General features: G+C 40.8%; 4 protein-coding genes across 6 annotated transcripts; 2 read left to right on the top strand and 2 right to left on the bottom strand.

Annotated features, from left to right (window-relative positions):
- Nucleotides 1-110: 110 nt before the first annotated feature.
- On the top strand, nucleotides 111-2,392 carry LOC122394764 (zinc finger protein 555). 2 transcript variants are annotated; one of them, XM_043391881.1, is made up of 5 exons: nucleotides 111-418; nucleotides 492-649; nucleotides 726-862; nucleotides 934-1,703; nucleotides 1,769-2,392. In XM_043391881.1, the coding sequence occupies exons 1-5, from the start codon at nucleotides 324-326 to the stop codon at nucleotides 2,145-2,147; spliced, it is 1,539 nt and encodes a 512-aa protein (XP_043247816.1). In that variant the 5' UTR covers nucleotides 111-323; the 3' UTR covers nucleotides 2,148-2,392. The 2 variants fall into 2 exon arrangements, with proteins under 2 accessions (XP_043247816.1, XP_043247815.1); XM_043391880.1 differs by having other exon boundaries at nucleotides 723-862.
- An 8,597-nt stretch (nucleotides 2,393-10,989) lies between these two features.
- LOC122405198 (zinc finger protein mnm-2-like) lies at nucleotides 10,990-12,580 on the top strand. Its single transcript, XM_043409745.1, has 2 exons — nucleotides 10,990-11,725; nucleotides 12,303-12,580. Exons 1-2 carry the CDS (start codon nucleotides 10,990-10,992, stop codon nucleotides 12,578-12,580), a joined length of 1,014 nt encoding a protein of 337 aa, XP_043265680.1.
- Nucleotides 12,581-17,153: 4,573 nt separating this feature from the next.
- On the bottom strand, nucleotides 17,154-19,264 carry LOC122394793 (venom allergen 3-like). Of its 2 annotated transcripts, none has more exons than XM_043391928.1 (5): nucleotides 19,061-19,264; nucleotides 18,264-18,434; nucleotides 17,977-18,058; nucleotides 17,643-17,775; nucleotides 17,154-17,493 (listed from the first exon to the last, which is right to left on the bottom strand). In XM_043391928.1, the coding sequence occupies exons 1-5, from the start codon at nucleotides 19,196-19,198 to the stop codon at nucleotides 17,310-17,312; spliced, it is 708 nt and encodes a 235-aa protein (XP_043247863.1). In that variant the 5' UTR covers nucleotides 19,199-19,264; the 3' UTR covers nucleotides 17,154-17,309. The 2 variants fall into 2 exon arrangements, with proteins under 2 accessions (XP_043247863.1, XP_043247864.1); XM_043391929.1 differs by having other exon boundaries at nucleotides 17,320-17,486; nucleotides 17,650-17,775.
- Nucleotides 19,265-22,884: 3,620 nt separating this feature from the next.
- On the bottom strand, nucleotides 22,885-23,882 carry LOC122405195. Its single transcript, XM_043409741.1, has 2 exons — nucleotides 23,684-23,882; nucleotides 22,885-23,624 (listed from the first exon to the last, which is right to left on the bottom strand). The coding sequence occupies exons 1-2, from the start codon at nucleotides 23,880-23,882 to the stop codon at nucleotides 22,885-22,887; spliced, it is 939 nt and encodes a 312-aa protein (XP_043265676.1).
- Nucleotides 23,883-24,282: the final 400 nt, after the last annotated feature.

Genomic DNA, 24,282 nt, shown 5'->3' with positions numbered 1-24,282 from the left:
AAGTTATATAAGAATGAATTGTAGTACATGTAAAGAACATTTTACATATTCTATCGAAACGATATATATATATATAGAAATGTATTTAATAAATGATAACCTACACTTATTATAAAGCTCAAATTACGCCATCTTGTGTTTAAACTGTGCAATAATTAGAAGCTAGCCGTCCAGGAGAAGGGGATGTGTTTGGCGTGCCGTATTCCCCTCAAACGGAACGAATTAATGAACCTCTGTGTACATAATATCATTTTTATAATATAATTGTTGATTTTTATAAGAGACCGCATTTGTTTGAAGGAAATTTTTTTGTCAATATTATAATGTTAACCTGCGAAGCACACGATTGTCTTTCGAGTCAGGATACGAAAATTGACGGAAAAGACATATCATTTTTCCCTTTTCCCGACGACGTTCTGTGAGTATTTGTTACTCTTGTCTCTTATAAATATTGACACGTCATATTTACACACGTTGTTTAACGTTTTCAGTCAAAGGAATCAGTGGTTAAAAAATTGTCAGTTAGGTGACACTGCTAAAAGCGATAAACCACTCTACCTTTGTGAACTACATTTTGAAAAAATGAGTTTTACAAGTTCAAAGGAGTTAAAACCTAATGCTGTTCCAACTATTTTTGATAAAGTAGAAGGTATGTGTAGCAGCAACAACATTGTGCTTGTAAAATATATTTTTAGCAAAGAGTAATAGTCTATTTATTATAGAAGGACAGAGGAAACGTAAGGCTGAAAGCGTACCCGAAACTGGCTCCAAAAGGCCCCCGCTAAAACAGAAAAAATGGAACGAAGATACGCATAGTTTAGTTACTCCACCTCAAAGCCCCTGTGCTCAATTAATAGGAAATGTAAACAATATTGGATTTTCAAGTTTAACGTATTTAGAGGAAGAGTTTATTAAACAAGTGCAATGTTACAGGTCGAAGAGATGAATGGAGAAGATAAAATGGATGTATCTTTTGGTCACGATATCTCATTGAACGGATCTACTCTTTTAAAGTCTGAACTATGTCACGACGTGGAAATAGGAAAGAAACAATATCGTTTGACGATACAAATAGATAAAATTTATGGTAAGCCGTGTCCTAGGTCAAAGAAGCTCATGATATTGGCACAGTTAAAGAAAGAAAGGTTACAACTTTCCAATAATGTAATTAGTATGGATCAGAGAGATCTATCTTTACAGAAAGGTAATAGAAAAGCAGTTTGCGTAAAGGGTGGATGTAAGTTGAAAAAGTCTGTTTACGAATCTCAGCCAGCTTTTCAGTGCGAACACTGTGATAAGTATTACGTAATGAAGAAGTGTGATAATCAAACAGAGAAGAATAATATTTGTGCTATATGTTACAAGACTTTTCCATCTCCGCAATCTCTGTACCTTCACACTAAAAGTCATTTTATGTGCGATATGTGCCAAACCGAATGTAGCTCGCAAGTTACTTACGAGAAACACATAAGATTACACGTTAATTCAGATTCGTTGTATCCGTATAAGTGTCACCAGTGTACAGAAATATTTGAACTGAAAGAAGACGCGAGGCAACATTATTTAATCGTTCATCCTACGATAAAATTACAAAATACAATTTTACAAGTGACTGCTTCGCATTTAACCCAACAAGTACCTCAACAACAAGATTATCGTTGCATCAGTTGCAACATAACGTTTAGGAACGAACAAGCTTATAGGTAGGTTTTATCATCATAAATGTACATTGTAAGATATCTTTTATAATTATTTAATATGTTTATAGGAACCATATAAGTTCTCATAAAAAGAAGGAAGGCTTGAGGTGTAGTATTAGCGAGACGAATAATATATTTCCAGTACCCAATCCTCTAACCGGTAGTCAAATAGGTATACTTCGAGCTGTAAAATTCACCTGCAGAGTGTGTTCGATGGAATTCGATAACGTCGGCGAGGTCGACAAACACACGAGAACACATTTAGAAGAAGATAACGAAGAGGAACGCAAGTGCAATATTTGTAAAAAGCTATTTAAAACGAGTGCACGGCTCAACGAACATTTAAAGTTCCATCTATCGCGAACGCATTCTTGTCCCGTATGTTCCAAAGCTTTTATTAATAGAACTACCCTGAAAATACATTTAAAGACGCACGGTGAAGCATAAATCGTAGTAATAAATTTATTGAAAAGTTTTAGCGCGAGTGTGAAATTGTGTATTCACTGGTTTCACTTCTAAATGCGTCTACGGCGATGTGTCGCATCTGTCGCTACCCATAGATGGAAAATTCTGTATAATGTGTACAAAATTGTTTGTTAATTTTATTGGTATTTGTAGCCAATGGCAAATGTACGAAAGATTATGTATGTTAACGAAGAATTATTAAATTCTTGAACAGTAAACCTTCAACGTTGTTCTTTATTTCGGGCAATGATTCGAACACGCGTTTACGATCGTGATTTTAAATTATACCGCTTGGAAATTCCTATTTTAACACGTTCACTGCCAGAACAAAACAGTATAATATTTAGCAAAAGTAAAATTCTGATTTTAGACCATTGTAAGCTACATAACCTAACATTTGTTTCGGTACTTATTTTTGTAACCTCGTTGAAATTCATACATTCTATCCTTTATTTCCCTCGACGTCTTCACTTGGGAATTAATTTTTCTAGCGTCAAAGAAGCAAACGTAATAAATCTAAATCGAAAAGTAGCATTCGTACAGATATTAGCGCGTGTCCGGAGGAATGTTACGAGGCGAGAGCGTAGCATTTTCGCGACAAGTGTAAAAGAGGAGGACCGACAGGAAAACGAGCCTGAAGTCGCTATAGATTCACCGAAGAATGAAAATAAAAGGGAGCGGGTTCCTTTTGGGTGTGCTCCACCTTGTGCCCGCTCGAGGCTCACGGAACGCGCGTAGAATAATCCCGATTTTTCCGACAGAGACGCTCGGAAGTCATCGGCGACGTGGAAGGGGAGGATGGTAGATGGAAACGAGGGCAAACGACCCGAAGTAAAAGGGAGCCGCCGACCAAACCGCGGGAACAATTGCACCCGATGTTCACGGTCATCCTGTCAACGGGGACCACTTCAAACGTAGCCGTCCTCAATGTGTTTATTTGCCCAACGTCAAATTTACTCGTTGGAAAAGGAGAGCTGCTCTAACCTTTCTGCTTTCCGTCCTCCCGTGGTCGCTGTTTTCTCGCGTCTCGGTAAAATCGGATCGTTTTGTCGCGCTGGATCATCGACGTTTGGGCGTGGCTCGTGTTCCCTCTATTGTCGACCTGCTGATTTTCCATGCCTCGAGTACTTATTGTTGCAGTTCTCTTTAACGCGCCGCGCCAACCGAGTCAACATTCTTGAGCATCTTACTCTACTGCCATTTCTTTAATAAAAATTACAATTCGAATTAGAAAATAACAATTCGATCGAACGATAGTCTCTGGTTAGAGTTTATCTTTTGTTCGTTATTTGTATACCGAGCATCCCTTGATTCGTATTAAAGTTGCGCATAGGTGGTTGCGCGTGTTTAGTAACGGTCTGTTAGCGATGAAATGTGGCGGGACGGTCGAGCAGGTATTATCGAGGCGAAGGAAACCACTCTATAAATTCGCTATGGTTTTCCACGGTAGCTAAGCGACGAACCCTGCACTCGTATACTTATAACCGAAGGTTCCGTGAAAATTGAGGCCAATGGTGGGCTGTCGCGTGACGAAACGCGTGACTTTTCGTAAATGACCGGGAGGATCCTCTGCGAGAGGAGGAACGTCAAATACATTTTAATCCGTTGCTGTTCGAGACACACAGGAACATCAATCGTATTTAATACTTGTTGGAATCAAATCGTTTAGGGTGTCGTTCGATCGAAATACGCGAAATAAAAAGTTCTTGGTTGTTTTCGATAAAAATAACTGAATTAATTCGGATGATGGAAAGAGCTGACTCGCCATTTTTTAAGGACTGGACTTCGAAGAGATCCGATTGGTGAAACGATTTGGTTGATTCACAATCACGATAAATTCACTCACTGAATAACAATGCAATTTAACTTTAAAATGAGACGAATGTACGGAATGTAAAGGACGACGGTATTAAACGTAAGAGAAAGACGATATCGCGTCTAAGAAATAGACGGTTCGGATAAAACAAAGCGCTTATAAACACGGGTAATGCAGCGCGCTGTATACCGACAAAATTTGCCCCGAAATATGGGTTTACGAAATAAGGGATTTTGCCTTTATACGAGCAGCTTTTGGGTCGGATGAGGTCTCATTCGAAAGAGGAAGGTCTAATGCAGCACGCGCTGGTCAGTATCGAACGAGATTGTGTTCACATTTATTGATATCAACGTCGAAAGTCGAGAAAAATATTGACAAAATACAGCTACAGAATCGAGGTCTTTTTAGGTTACTAAAAGAGTTGTGGGATTCCAATACTGACCAGCGTGTACTGCATTGGACCTTCCTCTTTCGAACGAGACTTCATCCGGCCCAAAAGCTGCTCATACAAGGACAAAATCTCTTATTTCGGGTTATTGCGACGTGTCCTGGTTCGGTTTCACGCGTGGACGGAACAATGGCTCCCGAAATTTCGAGTACTGTCGCCAGGTCCCTCGCGCGCATGCTCGCGAACGACTAACATCGCGGTTCGCCGGCGGCGTGCGCCGATCGTCGCTGATTGGCGGAATTTTCCGCACGGCGAATCTGAACAATAATTTTTATTGTCCATCTCCGGTACCGGCTCTAAACAATATCTAAACAAATTACCATTAATTCTGAGAATGCAAACATCTTTGGTGGCTCGTTTCACGCCATCAGCGTGAATTGGTTTAGACGTGGCGATCGATTCGCCGCGTGTTTGTCGGTTTTTCGACGCGGCTCCTTTTTTTCGAAGCGTCGAAAGGAAACGCGTTGAAAAGGGACGCCCCGCGGCGAAATTTGCACGCGGCCACTTGACTGTACACGTTCCGCCAAAGGGTTATGCTAATTCACGGTAGCGTTCATAGATCTGTCGTTCATTCGATGTCACAGCTGTATGCAAGTTCTACTCTGTCCCTTACAAAAGAAAAACATTCCTTTCTAACCTTATTACTCGGATTAATTCTAGCTCTACTATAAAAATAAATTCGATTTGTACTCGTATTTTGCAGTAATTGTAAAACCGTTCGATTCAGAAATTTCCATCGATCCCGCGCGATCGTAGCCGTGATCGAAGAGTCGGGTCGGTTTATCTCGTCTGCCATTAATCAAAAGGGCCGGGAACTTCCGCGCGAGTGACTCCTTCATTGAAGAGAGGACACCGGGAATAGATAGATCGTATAAAAGATCGTTCTACCAGATGGCCCGTGCCCGCAACGAAAAGAGACCCCAAGTCTCCCCCCACCCCACCGCCCCCCTGGTCCCTCTTTTCATTCTTCTTCGACTTTCCGTAGAATGACCAAGCGGCGGTGTCTTGGACGGTTGTCTGTCTTAAAATCGCGCGTGCACACACGTCCCGTGAACCCACAATGCCTTTCATCGACGATCGAGCGTGACTAAAGCGATACGTATAGGCGTTGCTTTCTGCGTTTTTATTTATACTTTTCCAACTAACGTTGCTCTCTCACAACGTGTTTTCTATGTTGGAAATTGTTTATAGTTGTTCGTAATTGATAATATGTCACGATTACAGCAAACTTTTAGATCATTTAAGCACACGCGACAGTGTACGATGATCTTGGAACAGGGTGGATGGTTTCGAATGGACGCGACGATCGCGACTCGAATGCTCGCGTCCACCGTTTCGAAATCGAATGAAGGTTGATAGTACGCGTCGATCGTACGCGCATGCGTGCCGGTCCGCGAGTAGACGACAAAGACAACTTGTCGTTTGCGGCGAGGCGAGGCGAGGGTAGGAAAGAACGTGGCATAAATCATTGGCGGGTACCAGAGCGATGAATCCCGTTGGGTTCATCCACGTGGAAGGGGCATAATCAAATTTCCAGCCCGCCATGCAAGGGGCGGCGACTCTGCGGTTCTGCACACTTTTCAACCTTTTCTGCTTACCAGGAGGGTGGGACCCGCTCGAGGGCTATTATGGGGCTTGCCTCGGCTTACCCCTCGAGCAGTCGGGGGAATTTCTACGATCACCCAACCATGCAACTCGTGACGCGTCGCGACGCTTGCGTCGGACGTGCCGTGTGAACGTCGCGTACCCGATCCTTTATCCTCTTCCATTCGTTGCTTCGTTCGATCTTTCTTCTTATCGTCGCTCATTTACCCTGGAATTTTAATTTTATTTTAAATGGAAATATTAAAATTTTTAAATAAAGAAATTCCACGTGTCGCTACTCCCCTTGTTTAGCCACTGTCGATGTGCACGTTCATCTGAAATTTGAAAGAAACAATAGGTCAGAATCTCATTCAAATCGTTCGTTAATGTTGGATGTTATATAGAAATGTATGTTTTTATATAGTATGTATGTATGTTCTTTTTTTTGTTTTGTATCTCTAACTACACGTGTGTAAAGACCGCCATTAGTCTAGTATTATTAGCCAAGTGTGTCGATATTGTATTCGAAATACAGACAATTATTTGTGGCATAGATCCCTGTACACTAAATAATCCAACAGTTAACAATATTATATAATAATATACTGATGTAATTATTCATACTGTAGACTTCGTAATAGAGTTTGTTTCATACGATGAAAACGTTACATTAAAAACAAACTCACTTTCATAGACTAGCAAATATCAGTGACTTGGTACGTCATATGTACGCCATTGTTTTTTGGTGATACTGGACCACGAGGGTGATCGATGAGGATCGCGATCGGTCAGAAATTTATTTCCCTATTGTACATCGACGCTCCAACGATCGATCGTTCAATTTTAATCGTCCACGTGCTCCCGCGTCCACCATTCCTCCCCGGAAACACAGATTCTTCGTAGAAAAAAAATGTGTCCGCAAAATCGGAAAAAAGTTCGATGGATGCGTATCAATCGATCCGTCATTCGTTATTGACAGAAGTACAAGAAGATCTGACGAGGCATAGTTCAATTTTTTTTCTTATAACGCGATTTATCGAACGTCCAGTCTGTCTGGAATTCACCAAAAAAGTATTTCCAACGTATGGACACCGAGAATTAAACGTTACGCAACTTTAACGTTACAATTAGAGTTACGCAAACGATCTAAAGCGAAAGTAGACTATTTTTGTTATTTATTGTTTAAAATAGTACTTTTATCAAGATAAACTGTCCTTTGTTTTCGTACAGAGAAGACATACGCGATGGAAAAAAACGAAACGTAAACTCGTCACTGTCGAGGATGATATCGAGACTTTGAATAATACGTGATTTAAATAATTAACCATAAACAATATTTATAAGGTTCGATGAAATATAGTTATCAAGTTTTATTCGACGTTTTGGCAGCCTTTTTTCAGGACCTTTTCATATTATAAGAAAGTACATATACATATATGGCGTACTGTATATGTATAGCATAGATGTATTAGAGGGAAAAAGAATACATTTCTCTGTTTAAACATTTAGTGACGAAACTACGAACTGACCACGAAGAATATGGAAAAATCAATGCGTACGGTATTCAGAATAGAAAGTTTGGTATTGTCTGTAATATCGTAAATTTTTATGGGCCTCTGTGAACTTGGATTGCAAGTTACGTTCCTTGTATAAAGTTTATACGTGGTCGTGATGGGGTTGCAGGGGATCGTTTCATTTATTACCGCAAATTAGTCCGATTCTACCTGGAAAGGTACCCTGCAAGAATTCAATTAACCCAGGAAACTTTCAAACTGTCGTAACTTGAAAACCCAAATGACTATAGAGGCACCGAAGGTATACTAATCGTTTGCGTTCAAAGTTATTATCCATTATATTTTCGTCGTAAGAATCGTTCGAGTTATTTCTATCTCGCGTAACGTTTTAATCGACAGAAAGCTATTTTAATTCGAGTATCGATATATCGATCGCTTATACACCTGATGATTACGGAGAATGAAATTTCTCGTGTTAAAATTAGGCTCACGAAGTCGGTACAAGTTGCGTGAAACTTCTTTTCGTTCGACAAAAAAACGGATTAGCGGTGATCGAACGGAAGCCGAGGAGAGGAAATTTTCTCGACAAAACCGTTTCCTTTCTCAAAACGTCCAACTAGAAGTCGTTGTTATGACGTTCAGGATGGCAAGAAAGACGGATCGAGGGAATTTCTTCATCGATCCATCAAATCTTCCGCGACAGAATGTTCACGTTTCCTGCGATCCAAAGAAACTAGCCTTGTTTCCAGGATTTACTTCGATGCTGCCTTTCGAAGCGTGTTTTTATCCTTTCAAAATCGGTCAGTCGGTTTTACGCAAATTTCGTTCGAATCCTTTTCAAGCACGACAAAGCAGAAGTCTCTTTTTCTTGCGCAATCGATCGATTTTCGAATTTTAGACTCGAGTTTCTCTACTTTTGTCCATTGCTCGTCCACAGTTAGTTCCATGCGTATAAATGTTATTCGTCGATTTATACTTGTAGGAAAGACTTTATAATCTGGACTGGACGCCACAATGTCGTAAACGAATTCCTTTGAATAATTTCGGCGAATGTGACTTTATACCTATACAGTATATTTGGCAAGGGTCAAATTGGTCGAGGTACCTGATCGTAGCAGGTAGAAGGTGCCGTGTAATTGCTAGGATTATCATAATCGTCGACACCAGGGATCTCGTGGGTGATCATGGCGGCGTAATTACATCACCCAATATCACCAAATTCATCTGCATCGTTGTGGAATTCCCACATTACGCGTCCTTCGAATCCGTGATCTGATTATTTCTTAACTTTCATCGTTTCGATTTCACGTTTTAACAATTAAAGTCAAAAATTTCAAATCGTTCTGGAAAAATTATTTTCGGATGCGGGCGACAATTACAATCATTTTTTATCATTACACATACCCCCGAAATCCTACGCATTTTCGAGAAAAAAATTCAGCAAGTGGACAAATTTTTCGTCGAAATTAAAGAATTCCAAATCATAGTGAAAAAATTATTTTTGGTTGCGGGGGTCAATTACAATCATTTTCGGTGAACACACATACCTTCGAAATCCTACTCATTTTCTAGAAAAAAATTCGAGAAGGTGTGAAACTTTTCAATAAAATTAAAAAGTTTCAAATCATTCTGGAAAAATTATTTTTAGTTGCGGGGGTTGATTACAATCATTTTTGGTGAACAGACACACCGCCGTAACCTTGCGCATTTTCGAGAAAAAAATTCAATACGGGTTTCACTTTAAACGTTAATAACTTTTTAACGAAGCCTCTATCAATAAATTAGTATTCTTGATTTTCGTCTTATTTTGGCCTCTAGAATCTTCCATTAAAATTGCTCCCAGGGTTGACCGAACACAGTATAATAAATACTTAAAGTAGGGTGAAAATTGTTACATTTAGGGGTTGCGATAACCCTCTACAGTGCTCCTCTAATTCTATCAATAAAACTATAAATTTCCTACCATAAAAGAATTGCTTGCACGTTTAGAATCCTACGAATCTTTTGGCTATCCCTAAATATTATATTCAAATTTCTCATAATCGATCTCAACGACAGTCGATAAACTATACGTACGTATTGTATTTGTATACAAGACTTTATGGTCGTATCAAGAGTCACGTGTTTCCAACGATTCTCTGTTTACGTTTTCGCGGTGTACCCGGATATCGGGCGAACAGTCTTGTAAAACAAGAAACGCGACACGATAGGATCTAGAACGCGGTTGAAACGCGCAGAAAAATCGACTGTGATGTCGCGGGAGGAGCATCGACAAAAGGGAACCGCGTTATCAATGGTCCCGGGAGCCGGTTTTGTGCGAGAGTCGTTTCGACAGACGGCCACGAGGGTTGCCAGGACGGGATGAGAGGGATGATAGGCGGGAAACGAAGGCTCGACGCGACGCGACGATTTTCGAGGGTTGCTCGCTACTTGGAGTGTTACAATAAATCAACGACGCGCTTCTGGCGAGCTCCACCCTCGTAACTTGGACGGGATATATCCCATAGAGGACACGAATGCCGTTTCATTGTGTTTAAAGTGCCTCTCGCTCGCGTACCAGCCGTATAAACAATTTATTGTTGCTTCCTGTCACGCGTCTCTCCCAGATCGTTTGTCGAACGTTTCCGCTTCTACTCGGAATTTTTTTATTACACTTTGACGGTCACACAAGTTAGATTTTTAACATCGACAGGTCGTAATTTCCAAATAAAAAATTACGTTGTGTTAAAATTTATCTACAAAATTCGATTGCTCGAATGGAACAGTAGATCTACTTTCGACATCAGTTTAAACTGTTCCGACGTTTCGTGCAACGTGAATCGAATCTTGCACCTTGCGTTCAAGTAATCCAAGTGTTCCGTTCGCGTTAAGTATGTAAAATTAACTGAAAAAAGTGAAAAGTCAGATGTAGATCGAGTGTGTTTAGTTAGGGGTTGTTTCGATTCGAAATCTATCGTTCTCGTTTGCCCCCGCCTCGATCGTCCATGGATTCTTTTCATCCGTTGGTTCTCCAGTAGCCCCAGCAACAACGCTGACAAAAGAGCAAGAGCCCCGTGGCCGTGGCGAGGCGATTAATTCACGAGAAAGGGGGGAGGGGGTCTGGGTATCGTTCCGGCAAGCCCTCGATAGGCCTCCCCGAAACCCACCTTTGCCCTTACGCGAAGGGCGCTGTTACGCACACCCCCGTGCCAGCTTCGAACGACCCAATCCTGGCCAGAGGGTGGGAACTACCACCGCTATATAACACTGGCTCGAGCTTTTACGGAGAAACACTCGGTTTCGAGATCTCGCGCTGGAGTCGCCTCGACTTTCGTCAAAAGCAACGCGCTACGTGGAGTTCGGTGTATCGGGACAATTGCAAACGCGTACAATCCCGCGAGTAAGTGCGTCGTGAAGCTAACAGGCGTTTTAAAACAAAGTACAAATTTAAATTAGTATTTCGAGAAAGAAAAAAGAAGAAAAATGTGCGACGAGAAGAGCCCTGCGTTCTTCAGACCTTGGAAGGTTGTTGAGTCTGTGGAGTCTGTCGATGCCGGGAGAACCGATTCGTCGCGAATAAAACAAGAAACGGACAACGATCGTTTCGCGAGGATCTACGAAGAGGCCAGCACGTGTTCCTCGGAAAACGATGTCGCCATTGAGAGTATCCAATCGAGACGGAGCAGCGAGTCCTCATCCGTGGGAGCTACCAGCAGGTCCTGTTCCTCCACCGGGGAGGATCTAGCCGCTAGGAACAACCTGGACATGCTCAGCAACTTCGTCCATGGCTCTCCGACGAATACGAGCTTCTCGGTGACGTCCATCATCCGCGAGGATCCGTCGACGACTCCCGTCGGTTGTCCACTCCCGATACCGACTTATCCGATGGATTATCTTCAAAGGATGGCGATCCACGCGAACGCATTCGCTCCTTTGGGCGGCGGTTCCATGCTGATGACCGTCGAACCATCCGCGATCCAGGCTACGACGATCTCGACCACTGGAAGGCCGTTTTATTACGATCTTCCTGGCGTGTCCCAGCTTCCGCAATATCCATCGTACGCGCCCTCGATGGAACAGGCAGTCGAGCTGATCCATAGACAAGACGCAGCCGCCAAGCAAATGAAGAAACTTCGCCCGAAGAAGTTCAGATGCGAGCACTGCGACGTCGCCTTCAGCAACAACGGCCAGCTCAAAGGACACATTCGCATTCACACAGGTAACCATCTCATTCTTTCATTTGAATCGCGTTGCTTAACACTGGATTCCCCGAGGAAGTCATTTGGACTGCTTTTTAATTTCAATTGGAAAAACAATTATGTATAGAATGACTAGACTGCGGATCTTTATGCAAATTCATATTTTTATTAAGGCAAATCGACGTTATGTAGACACTTGACATGTGTATTTGCTACACATTCGTTTGTTTCCTTTCCGAAATAAAGAAATGCGGGATTATTTGATATTGTTTTGTCGAATCACATCGAATCTAATGACAAGTAGCATGCTACAGGTCGCATAGTGTTACCGAACGACATGTGGCATGTTACAAGTCGCATAGTATTGCCTCGGTGGAATCATACCTTAAGAACAAATCAATTATATTTGATTTTCATATATCCAGTGAAAATTATTATCTCTTTGGTTTGGACTTAAAAAGATGTCGACTGGAACTCGACGAAGGAGTCTCTGAGATAGAAACTGAGTCGAGTTACGTTCGACATAGGAGTGCAGAGGGTTAAAGGAAAGCAATGGTGGAAATAAATGTTAAAAATGTTTGTTTGTTCTGGTTGCAGGGGAGAGGCCTTTCAAGTGCGACGCGGAAGGATGCGGGAAGTCGTTCACCAGGAACGAGGAGCTGACGAGACACAAGAGGATCCACACTGGCTTACGACCGCACGCTTGCATCGTTTGCGGGAAATGCTTCGGAAGGAAGGATCATCTGAAGAAGCACACCAGGACACACGAGAACAGAGACCCGTATCGCATGTCCGCGGCGGCATTAGGCGTGTTCGCGTTGGGACACGCGTTACCTGGACCACCCCCGTTCCCCCCATACATGTACCCGATCTGACACGATCCGGACGACTACATTTTGCAAGACATTTACACGCTCAGATGCATCGAGATCGACAATGGATAATGGATCGAGGATCGATTTCCACAAAAGTACATATTTCTCACGAAATGCAATCTACTTTAACGAATGCGCGGAGGCTGAAACTACCTGATGATAATTGCCTTTTTCTACACTGTACATTGGACCAAGAGATTTTCCACGTCTCGTACGAAATTATTGTATAGTCAAATGATTCTACACGCGTGTAGAATCATCGCGAGATCGCCTTTCCTGGATGGTTCTACGTTTTATGAAGGACCATTCGGGACATCTTCGAAGAGAAGAGAATTCTATTTTTGATACATGGTTTTTCTCAGCCATATTGACGAGCGACAACCAGTGTTTCGATACTAGTCGAGTCGAATATTTTTACGATGTAAATATTGTAAATATCAGATGTTTATGTATACAAGATACGCAGAGTTTATAATATATTAACGACCAATAAATTGTTACCTATTTTGACACTGAATACTGACATTCATTTCATTCAACATTCCCTTTCCCGTTGATAGATAAAGAAGTACTTTTTCGTGTTCATTTATTCTACTTTTCGATTACAAAACTATTATTATCTTGCGACTACATAAGCGAGAGATTAAAAATTGTATATTAAAAAAAATTAAATGAAACAGATTTGATTAAAACAGGGATAAAAGGATCGAAAGATACGAAAATTAACTTCGTTTATAATTTCAAATAGAATAAATTATAATTATAATATAACTTTTCTATTATCAACGAGATATCGATTGAATCGAAACGAACGCCCTAGAATTAATTTTCCAAAATTCGACCAACGTCTATTCTATGCTCAGAACAAAATTTTTAATTCCGGTCCAAATCGTCACCACCATTTTCCCGACAATTAAATTCAAGATGGCGTCGTCAGAACCCTCTGGAACCCCGGGTGACAGAATAGGAAGTCCCCTTCCAGCGTTATAGGGCGGCTGTCAGGGAAGGGCTGGTTTCTGGGGGGGAACGAGGGTTGCGCCCTTTTGCACTCCGGAAGGGACGGTTACCGCGTGCAAGCCTATCTCTGCCCTTCTTCCGTTTTTTCTCTCCTCGCTTTGGATCACAATACGTTCTTGCGGGACAGCCAGTGGTCGCGTACATAAACGTTTCGGTTGATTTCAGGGTTGAAGCACCGAAGGGTGGCGCCCAGATTGAGGGCTGGGCAAAAAACTCGAATTCAATTAATTTCCTCAGCCATAGGGCGACTTCTAAACCGCGTCCTGGTTGGAAATTCGCTGCGTCGTTACCTATTACTCGCATATTTCTCACAGAATTTTCAATCGACGCTATAATATAATTTTCTAAACCTTTTCGCTTGGTATTTTATAACAAAATAAACTGAGACTCAAACTATTTTTTATTGCTGCCGTATTCTTAGTAAATACGTATTCTTGTTACGAAATTCCATTGCAATAATTTGTGTTTCGAAAAGAAGAAAATATTTGCTGTTGAATAAATGATTGATGGAAGATCGAATTTATGTTTGAATTTTGTTATCAGCAGCTTCCAACGCTTTCAAGTGTTTTGTTTGAAATTTACGTTAGCTAAAAAGTAGAGCAAATTTAAACAAATAGAGGAACAAACAAATTCAATTAAATATCTGTTTTATTTACATTATTGTTGTATTTTTTAATTTTCAAGTGTATGATCCTGAGATAAAAATTGACGTCGAATCACATTCGAGATAGGTATGCAAAGGGTTAACTATCGTACTAAAATGCGATTATTAACCATGGTTGAGGAGGAAATGGGCAGGAGAACTCGGAGTTTGGGACTACGGGAGTTCCGGATTCGCGTGGAAATGGAAAAACCCGGACAGTTCAGGATTAAGTGCATCAGATTCTCACACTTGGACACGCAGATTTTCGGTGGCACGCCGGGTAGAAGCAACCCCGCTGGGACATTCGTTCGAGCTCGTTGACACCCCCCTTCCGATCTGCAGATATATGACAGCACGACCTTCCGAATCCTCTCCCCATCTTCGGGGCCAAACCTCCCTTTTGCCAGCCACTGCTCTCACTCCTTTGCAAACCCGCTTCGAGACATTCGAATCTTAAACGACCACGGAAATAATTTTCCTCCTCTTCAACCCCTTTTAGCCAAGTTTCCTTCCTTCTAGTCTACACTTTTACACGTAGCAAATGTGTATTTCGTTTTCATTTTATACGTCCACCTTTGCAAACAGTCGTTTTGTTCCAGTAATAAATTATTTCTTTACCACCTAGGACCTCTCGTTCTTGTTTGCATTTCTTCGTTTCCCAACTTTTTCCTTCGTAATCCTTCTTTCTGGTCACCCCTCCGACGAGCACGAGTCTCGATCCAGCTCTAGCCAGTAAGGGATGGCTTTTATTCTATGGCCAGGGTTAAACGATCGCATAAACGTGCCGGGGATTACAGCGATCTTAGGTCTCCTTAATCTCCGATTACAGAAATGCTAGTATCTTGATGCCTTCGGATTTCGGAAGGCGTAGCCATTGTTGTTTGTTGTCGACCGCGAAATAAATATAACTTTCCTTTACGGGGTAGACCGACGACTAGATTTTATTAATTCGATCAATGAAATGGGAGCTTCATGAAGGGTTCTTTCAACCCCTGAATATAATAATTCCTATCTTAAAATATTTCCTATATCTTTGTATATCGAGTGCATTCTGTAGTCAAAATTCTCCATAAACGCATGAACTGCGTATGTCCATTCACCAAAAATGATTGTGATCGACTCTCACAATCGAAAATAATGTTTCCAGAACGATTTGAAATTTTTTTTTCCCCCGTTGAAAAATTTCACACCTTCTCGAATTTTTTTCTAGAAAATGAGTAGGATTTTGGAGGTATGTGTAATGACCAAAAATAATTGTAATTAACCTCCGCAACAGAAAATAATTTTTCCAGAACGATTTGAAATTTTTTTTCCACGTTGAAAAATCTCACACATTCTCGAATTTTTTTCTAGAAAGTGGGTAGGAATTCAGGGGTATGTGCAATCACCGAAAATGATTGTAATTGACCCCCGAAACTGAAGATAATTTTTTTAGAACGATTTGAAATTTTTTTTTTTCGTCGAAAAATTTAGGCATGTCGATTTTTCTTAAATTTCGTTTTTCAATTTTAGTAATTTTATTTGACGCCGTACAGAAAAGTTGACTAATACTTTTTTGTAGGCACCCATGAACTCTACTTGAGAAAAAAATTTTAATGAGATATACTCACTATTGTGGGAGTTATGACAATTTGAAGATTGGGCCATTTTTATGGGGTTTTTTGCATTTTGCGGGGTTAAGGAGCAACTTTTCGAATATTTTTGCGATTTCTATATATTCTTCGACAAAATACGCGTTGTTTGCCGTTCGAAACGTTACAATCCTCCAATCCGTTCAGGAGTTATGATGTTTTGAAGGCAAGCATGAAATTTAGGGCAACCATTTTCGGTAAGGAATTTTTTTCTAGAAAGTGGCTAGGATTTCGGTGGTATGTCTATTCACCCGAAATAATTGTAACTGGCCCCTGCAACCGAAAACAATTTTTCCAAAACGATTTGAAATTTTTTTTTCCGTCGAAAAATTTCACACATTCTCGAATTTTTTTCTCTAAAATGCGTAGGATTTTGGAGGTATGTGTAATGACCAAAAGTAATTGTAATTGACTCCCGCAACCGAAAATATTTTTTTCACTATGATTTGGAATGTTTTAATTTCGACGAAAAATTTGTCCACTTACTGAATTTTTTTCTCGAAAATGCGTAGGATTTCGGGGGTATGTGTAATGATAAAAAATGATTGTAATTGGCCCTTGGAACCGAAAATATTTTTTTCACTATGATTTGGAATTCTTTAATTTCGACGAAAAATTTGTCCACTTGCTGAATTTTTTTCTTGAAAGTGGATAGGATTTCGGGGGTATGTCTATTCATAAAAAATGATTGTAATTGACCCCCGTTACCGAAAATAATTTTTTACGAAACGATGACCTAATATTTCGTCACTGACTCGCGATCTCTGCCCAGCGCTCTTGCAAATCGTTATTTTTCACCTACCCCGATTCCGTAGCACCCTCTCTGTTGACAAGAATCACGTCGTCTCCACGGTTCGGATTTTTCTCGGTACAAAAGAGCACGACGCGTCCCCAGGACTCTGAAACCACCGCGGGTGGTCTTGTATATCGAAATGTTTGCCCACGTCATTGTTGCGTATCCAACACTCGATACCTTTCCCCCGTTTAAAAAGCGTTTAGTCCCTAATAGCTCTGACTGGACACCTCTGTGATCCTTCAGGTGCGTCGCGGACGAGCGTCCTCGCGCACACCGGGACGCAACGCACACCCGGGGCGCGTTGACTTTCTGATATATGGATCACCGTGGATCGTGTATTACCGGAATTGTTCAATGCGATCTGCTCGAATATCGGGGACGGTTTCGTAGCTCCGGAATTTTCAATGGACTAGGCCTGGACGACGCCGTGAGAGGCGTCCCCATCGAGTAGAAGACGTATCAGGGGAAAATATTTTGTAAACGCAGTTAAAAGTAAAAGTTACGGAGGCACCGCGGTGGCCTCGTTCGACATTTTATTTGATAGCTTCCTGGAAACTCGAGCCAAATATCTTATCCACCAAGCAGAGGATTATATTTACCGTTGTTTATTGTTAGATTCGTGTTAGATGAAATTCTTTTCCGTTAGTTTCTCACTTGGTAGATCGGCTCACCTATCACGTTCCCGGCTGGACCGTAGTTGCACACCAAGTAATAACTGGTCCATCCATCTTTCTTGAAAACGACCTTACCACAACCGATTTTGTTCGTATTCGCCCAAACCAGTTGAGTATAGTGACCGATGGCTCCAATGTTCGTGTTCACATTCCTGTTCAAATTAAACGCATTTTCAGCGACCCTCTGAATCGAACTGTTCCAGAGATCACCAAAGTTAAGATCCTGGGTGCCCGCTAGAATCGACAACTGCTGTTTCGAGCTAACAAATAACTTTCAGATTCTGTGAAACGAAAGACTCACGTGAATCTGGTCACCAAATTCCTGTCCACCATCTCCACTTCGTTGTACCACGACACGACTATGTCTGACGGCTTCGTGGTTTGAGTTCCAGTGGTCATCGTTATCCCCACGTTCTGTCCAACGCTGAATCGAGCTGCAAAGCCACTGGTTAACAATTTGTAATTCACGGTAAAAGATGCTACAGTTTACGAAACAATTTCTTTATAGTTTGCCTGAGAAGTTTTACAAGACCTGTTAGTCCTGCAAATTCAGTCGCTTGTTCGATCAAAGTACGAATTACTTCGTAAACTATGAAAGATGAAGTAAACTTACTGGCATAGAAAGTTAGTCTTACCCACATCTCTGCAAGTATCGTGTCCGAATTCGCATTGGTTGGCCCATCTCTGGGCTATCTCGGCCAATTCGTCGTCCCAAGACTGAAAAGATTCATCGAATAATATAACAAACACTGAATTTAATTTCTTACTTAACGATTTAAGAAATAGAAGCAAGGTGAAAGAGGAATGTTTGACGAATTATTGCTTTGTAATCTCTTGCATCGTCATCTTTATAACTCTAATATTTCTAGGTAAAATTCCAGTGTACAGTTTACTGTTTTACGTAGAAAATGGTCCATCGTACCACATTCTGCATGTTCGTTGCTGCAGGTTGTGGTCCTGGAGATCCTCTTTTCTCTTGACCACTGGCCACGCGTTGCCTGAGTTCGTTATGCTTGTCAACGATCTCATCCTTCTCAGCCTGAGTGAGTCCTGCACTTAACACCGAGACACACGTGCTCGCCGGTGCTGGGTTCTAAAACAACGCTATTTTTTAACCAAATTACCCAACACAATGGGTAATCAATTAAAATACAGGGTGTCTCAGCAAAAAAAAAAAAAAAATAGAATTTGTTCGTTCGAAGTTTCGTGAATATTCGCTATGCCTTGGACAAACAGATTTCGATAGAGACTTTTATTGTTGTCTTGCCTCATTATCTTCGATTTTGACTAACTAATAAAATATTTCAAGTGATACATATTTGTCTTAATATTTTCATAGCAAACAGCATTTTTCTTATCTTGTGACTAGACTTGACTGTTGACAAAATTTTCTCTAAAATGGACAATAAAAATAACGTAAATAACGCAAAGCAGGATTTTATAATATTACCTTTTCATGTATCTTTTTCCCCAAAAATAATTTTACCCGCGAATAAGTTACAATGAACAAACATAGCGAATCAAATGTGTACGCGCGTTAGATACATAAATTCACGGTTTAGGATAAAATATCCCCGATAATTGTAAATTCTTAAATAACACCGTCGTCGTTGAGGATTTAAAAGGTCCAAAAATGTAACTTTTCAAAAATTCGAGCCGTAATATGTCTAGAAATAGCAAATTCTTTCGACGAACGGAGAACAATTTTTTGATACTAACCGGGTACAAACATAAAGTGTGCTTTCCTCTGTTGCCCGAACACAGATTACTATAGTTGCCGCAGCTTCGAGCAGCGTTTGATGCTGTCAAGTAGGCTGTAATTAAAACAGCGAACAGGTAGCTCTTGGTGGTTGCCATTTCTCTTCGTTTCTACCTTGCGTTTGCGATCGCTGCTGGTTAACGAGGGTATCGCCAACGAACGTGCTCCTATTTATCAGCCGTCTTATCAATCGTTCATAACATTAGATTTTCCTTTCCCCGCTTCCTCCTCGACATTTTCCTTCGCGGAGTTAGTATTCTCGTTATGCACGCGTAGATACAACGAAAACAACGTTAGAGAAACGCAACATGGACGAAAACATATGCACAATTTTGCGCAATCAATTGTTTGAGCATTTAAGTCGTACGAGTTGGAAATTTTCCTCAATTAAAATTGTTTATCCAACACGCGTACCTACTTGTGCTCTAATCGCTTTGTTTGTTCTTTTAACTCGTCCACGTGGGTGTGAAACGACGACAAAAGGTTTAAAAAACGCGTACTTTCCTGCTTTTGTTCGTCACAAGTAGACTGCGGATCTTTGTGCAAATTCATATTTTTATTAATAGAATTAATGAAATCAGAGCTTTATAGAGCTCTGTCTCAACCCCTAAATATAATAATTCGTATCTTACTTTAAGTATTTCTTATATTTTTGCATATTAAATGCATTCCGTAGTTTTTTCAGGATTAAAATTTTCCATAAATGCATAAACATCCGCAGTCTAATTACAAGATAAGAAAAATGCTTCGCGTGAGTACACTTTTCAATTGACTCACCTCGATGCTTGGTGCAGAATTATAATCCTGTTTGCTATGAAAATATCGGGGCAAATATGTACCATTTGAAATATTTTATCTTGATTATTCTACGAGGAAAGTACGCATATATTAATATTGGAAATTGTAGCTCGAAAGGCGAGTCAAATTGACCGGAATATTCCCCGGTTGTAAAAAGTGTCATAAATATTTGGAACGACCAAGTTTACGAACTGTTGGGGAAGTTATATTATTTTATTAGCGACACTTGGCCTCTGAAAACAATCGTTTTACCCACCGCAAGGATCATCTGTTCTACCTGCGAGCGAAACTTCTTGATTATTACGCCATTACAGCCTTCTAACCATCGAATAGGGGGCAAAATCTCCCAAACTCCTGGACAGTTCTCGTTTTTTAATTAACAAACAAATTCTATTTATCCTTGTACTCTATTTCGATCGCAAAAGAAACGAACTTTGAACGTACCATTCTGTGATTCTCTTTTTCTTCCACTTCGGAGACCTCGAACTTGACACACTATCGGAAATCGCGTTACTGCGCGCTTTTATCATCGGTTTTATCATATAACTAACAAACCTTAATCCTTTGGCTATAAAAAAGGGTAGTTATATCTCGATAGATAACTTTGTTCGATTCGTATCAATTCACGGAAGCGTAAATGGAGTCGGGATACTCGGCATCTACAGATTACGCGAAAACGGGGCTCGTTAATAATTTCGTCAAAGAAGGCAAAAGCGGTCAGAAGGGAAATAAAATTTTAAGAAGCCCTGTATTACAACGTTTGGAGAATGAGTATCGTCCAGTAACGCCCATGATCGGCCTTTTGTAAACGGGAATTACAATTTTTCACCGTTCACGCCATCGAACGTCGAGCCCTCCCACGATAATCGGGATTCCAAGAGTCTTTGGCTACGATTTTTATGTCAGGTTACCGCACTTTGCTGAAATATCGTCTTTTTCGAGTCTCGTCCGTTGCTCTAGGCCACTTTGTCTCCTTCTTCGTCGTTTTCTTAATTCCCTGACATGGAAAAAAATGGGCCCCGGTGGGCGGGGGTGGGTCGGGGAAAGGAAGTGAATGGGATCGATGCGGAGGATCCATTCATCCGCGCACCTGACTCCTGACTTCGATCGTGAGAATCGCCTCGGAGGCTTTTACAGATCTCTTTCTTAGCTGGTGTTCATTCAACGCGGTCCAAGAAAACGACTTCTACCTTTTCCTTGCTGTTTAGACGGATTTGAGACTCTCCAGAGCATCGACAATCGTCCCGTTCGTCGAACAGATTTTTATAACAGATTATGGATGTTTACGCTTTTATGGTAAATTTTAACTATCGAAAAACTACGGAATTCACTCGATATAATTTTAATAGGAGATTCTAGAGGCCAAAATAAGACGAAACACAAGAATATCAATTTGTTGATCGAGGCTTCGTTAAAAATTTAAAATAAAAAATTTCAAATCGTTCTAAATAAATTATTTTCAACCTCTCAATCAACAAATAAATATCCTTGATTTGTGTCTCATTTTGGCCTCTAGAATCTCCCATTAAAAGAACCCTCTACGAAGCTCCAATTTCGTTAATTCTATGAATAAAAATATGAATTTTAATAACGATCCATAATTTACCATAATGTTTAGTACATTACTATTTTTAGCTAGCAACGATAATCCTGATTCCAACAAGTAATTATGTAAGAGATAGAAAGAAAAGGGGGCTGATAATAAGCTTTGGAAAAGCCAAGAGGTTTACGACAACCTTTGGCGAGCTTCTCGAAATCTATTCACCAAGAAAATAGATCAATGGTCGGATGTTAAAGTGCCCCACGCCCAACAAAAGGGGCGCGTTTTCGGCACCTATCGTTTCGTTTTGTAGGGAGTTAATTCCCATCGATCCAATACAATATACAGGCTGTTCCCTTTGGGAGAAATTTTAATGGGAGATTCTAGAGGCCAAAATAAGACGAAAATCAAGAATATTATTTTCTTAACTGAGGCGTCGTTAAAAAGTTATTAACAATTAAAGTAAAAAAGTTTCAAATCATTCTGGAAAAATTATTTTTAGTTGCAGGCGTCAATTACAATCATTTTTGGTGAATACACATATCCCCGAATTCCTACGCAGTTTCGAGAAAAAAAATTCGAGAATGTAAACATATTTTTCGACAAAATTAAAAAGTTTCAAATCGTTTTGGAAAAATTATTTTTAGTTACAGGGGTCAATTACAATAATTTTTTATCATTACACATACCGCCGAAATTCTACGCATTTTCGAGAAAAAAATTCGAGAATGTAAACAAGTTTTCGACAAAATTAAAAAGCTCCAAATCATTCTGGAAAAATTATTTTCGGTTGCGGGGGTTAATTGCAATCATTTTTGGTGAATACACATACCCTCGAAATCCTACCCGCTTTCTAGAAAAAAATTCGAGAAGGTGTGAAATTTTTCGACAAAATTAAAAAATTATATTTACTTACAGGGGTCAATTACAATCATTTTTTATCATTACACGTACCCCCGAAATCCTACCCACTTTCTAGAAAAAAATTCGAGAAGGTGTGAAATTTTTCGACGGAAGAAAAAAAATTCAAATCGTTTTGGAAAAATTATTTTCGGCTGCGGGGGTCGATTACAATTATTTTTGGTGAATAGACCCACCGCTGTAATCTTGCGCATTTTCGAGAAAAAAATTCAGTAAGGGCGGAACTTTAAACGTTAATAACTTTTTAACGAAGTCTCCATCGATAAATTGGTATTCTTGATTTTCGTCTTATTTTGGCCTCTAGAATCACCTATTAAAGTTTTTCCCAGCCAGGACAATATCTCTATTAGGTTCCTTATTACGAAATCTTTCGAAAATTCCTTTCATCGTGGATGGATAACTATCTCGCAAGCTTCTTCTAAAAAAACAAAATCGAACCGAGTTTCAATATTCGGAAACAGTATTATTAATGTGGTCCAATGGTATAAAAATAGTATCAAGGTTTAACGGTATAAATATAGTGATTCAGTTCCTCTTCCTCTTCTTACCGGAAGATGCACGTTTCCCCTGTTTCTTCTCACCATCCACGGTCTTGTCGATCTTGGTCGTTTCAGGATCCACAGACTGTGGCCTGTAAACACTCTCGCTGTACTCTAATCGTTTCTTCGTCGACCATGGTCGCGCAGTCTTAAACTCAAGATCGATATTTTGGCCATCTTTGGCCCTCCTCCTCACCCTGAGCAGGAATATATTCGGATTCTCCTCGAGATCGATGGATCCGATCTTAGGCAGTTCGTCCTCCTCGTCGTCTTCGTCCGAGTCATCGTGCGGCGCATGCGCTCGAGGATACAAAGTCACCGTACGATTTCCAGAACTCTGCTCCTGCTTCTTTTCATCGACGCTCTGTCCACCAGGTCGAGGATCCTCCACGCAGTCGCAAGGAGGATCGTACTCTTCTTCAACAGGTTCCTTTTGCGTCCTGATCACCAGTCGATTCTCGTTGATAACAGCCTCCAATTGTTTATAGGGAAGCCCTCTGTCCGCGATCTCTGAACGAATCTTTCGCGAAGTGAAACAAGAAGTGTCCAAAGGTTCTATCGGACAGCAAGCTGGACCCTCGACTTTAGGCCACTCGAGTCTTCTTGGAGGATATTCCCGTTTAGTTTCAACCCCTTTCCTCGAAGCACAACACGGCGAACAGGGTGGCTTCTTCTCCTTGGGTGGACATCCGCACTTGTGTGTCGCCACGATCATCTCTCTCGATTCTCGTTGATAACAGCCTCCAATTGTTAGTAGGGAAGCCCTTTATCCGCGATCTCTGAACGGATCTTTCGCGAAGGAAAACAAGAAGTATCCAAAGGTTTTATCGGACAGCAAGCTGGAACCTCGACTTTAGGCCACTCGAATCTTCTTGGAGGATATTCCCGTTTAGTTTCAACACCTTTTCTCGAAGCACAACACGGCGAACAGGGTGGCTTCTTCTCCTTGGGTGGACATCCACACTTGTGTGTAGCCACGATCATCTCTCTCGATTCTCGTTCATCTTGTCAGAGGAAGAAGGAATTCGGGTCTGAGGAATGAAATGAGGAATATGTTTGGAATCGTTTTAAATCGTCGGAGACGGCGCCATGATGGACGCGTTGGCTGCGCGACCTGAACGTCTCTGAACTTTACAGTGCCGTGAACGACTCGATTCAGAGAATCGATTCAAAAACCCATCGATTCCATCGCTTCTTCAAACATGTATTCAACCGATCATTGTCCTTAAATTCCAAATTCTACGAGTTAGGCTACGATTCTTCCTAACGATCATCGAGGTAACGATTGATTAGCTGTCTCTAATAAGCTGGTTTTATTCGCGTATACGTAATTATATAACTTAAGTCATTACGCGATTCGAAAGCCTCGAAACCCTCTATGGAC

Source organism: Colletes gigas, unplaced genomic scaffold (assembly GCF_013123115.1).
Source record: "Colletes gigas isolate AHSC1104 unplaced genomic scaffold, ASM1312311v1 Colletes_gigas_Sc00004, whole genome shotgun sequence".
In the NCBI taxonomy this organism is placed as follows: Eukaryota; Metazoa; Arthropoda; class Insecta; order Hymenoptera; family Colletidae; genus Colletes; species Colletes gigas.
This window is presented reverse-complemented; position numbering and strand designations above follow the sequence as displayed.

What these genes read in the sequence shown, in the direction of transcription:
- LOC122394764 (XM_043391880.1), top strand. Translation starts at nt 324, where the DNA reads ATGTTAACCTGCGAAGCACACGATTGTCTTTCGAGTCAGGATACGAAA. An exon ending in CCTTTTCCCGACGACGTTCT is followed by an intron (nt 419 to 491) that starts GTGAGTATTTGT and finishes TAACGTTTTCAG; the next exon opens with TCAAAGGAATCAGTGGTTAA. An exon ending in TATTTTTGATAAAGTAGAAG is followed by an intron (nt 650 to 722) that starts GTATGTGTAGCA and finishes TATTTATTATAG; the next exon opens with AAGGACAGAGGAAACGTAAG.
- LOC122405198 (XM_043409745.1), top strand. Translation starts at nt 10,990, where the DNA reads ATGTGCGACGAGAAGAGCCCTGCGTTCTTCAGACCTTGGAAGGTTGTT. An exon ending in ACACATTCGCATTCACACAG is followed by an intron (nt 11,726 to 12,302) that starts GTAACCATCTCA and finishes TTCTGGTTGCAG; the next exon opens with GGGAGAGGCCTTTCAAGTGC.
- LOC122394793 (XM_043391928.1), bottom strand. Translation starts at nt 19,198, where the DNA reads ATGGCAACCACCAAGAGCTACCTGTTCGCTGTTTTAATTACAGCCTAC. An exon ending in ACACTTTATGTTTGTACCCG is followed by an intron (nt 18,435 to 19,060) that starts GTTAGTATCAAA and finishes GCGTTGTTTTAG; the next exon opens with AACCCAGCACCGGCGAGCAC. An exon ending in AATTTGGTGACCAGATTCAC is followed by an intron (nt 17,494 to 17,642) that starts GTGAGTCTTTCG and finishes TAATTTGAACAG; the next exon opens with GAATGTGAACACGAACATTG.
- LOC122405195 (XM_043409741.1), bottom strand. Translation starts at nt 23,882, where the DNA reads ATGATCGTGGCTACACACAAGTGTGGATGTCCACCCAAGGAGAAGAAG. An exon ending in TTTTCCTTCGCGAAAGATCC is followed by an intron (nt 23,625 to 23,683) that starts GTTCAGAGATCG and finishes GTTATCAACGAG; the next exon opens with AATCGAGAGAGATGATCGTG.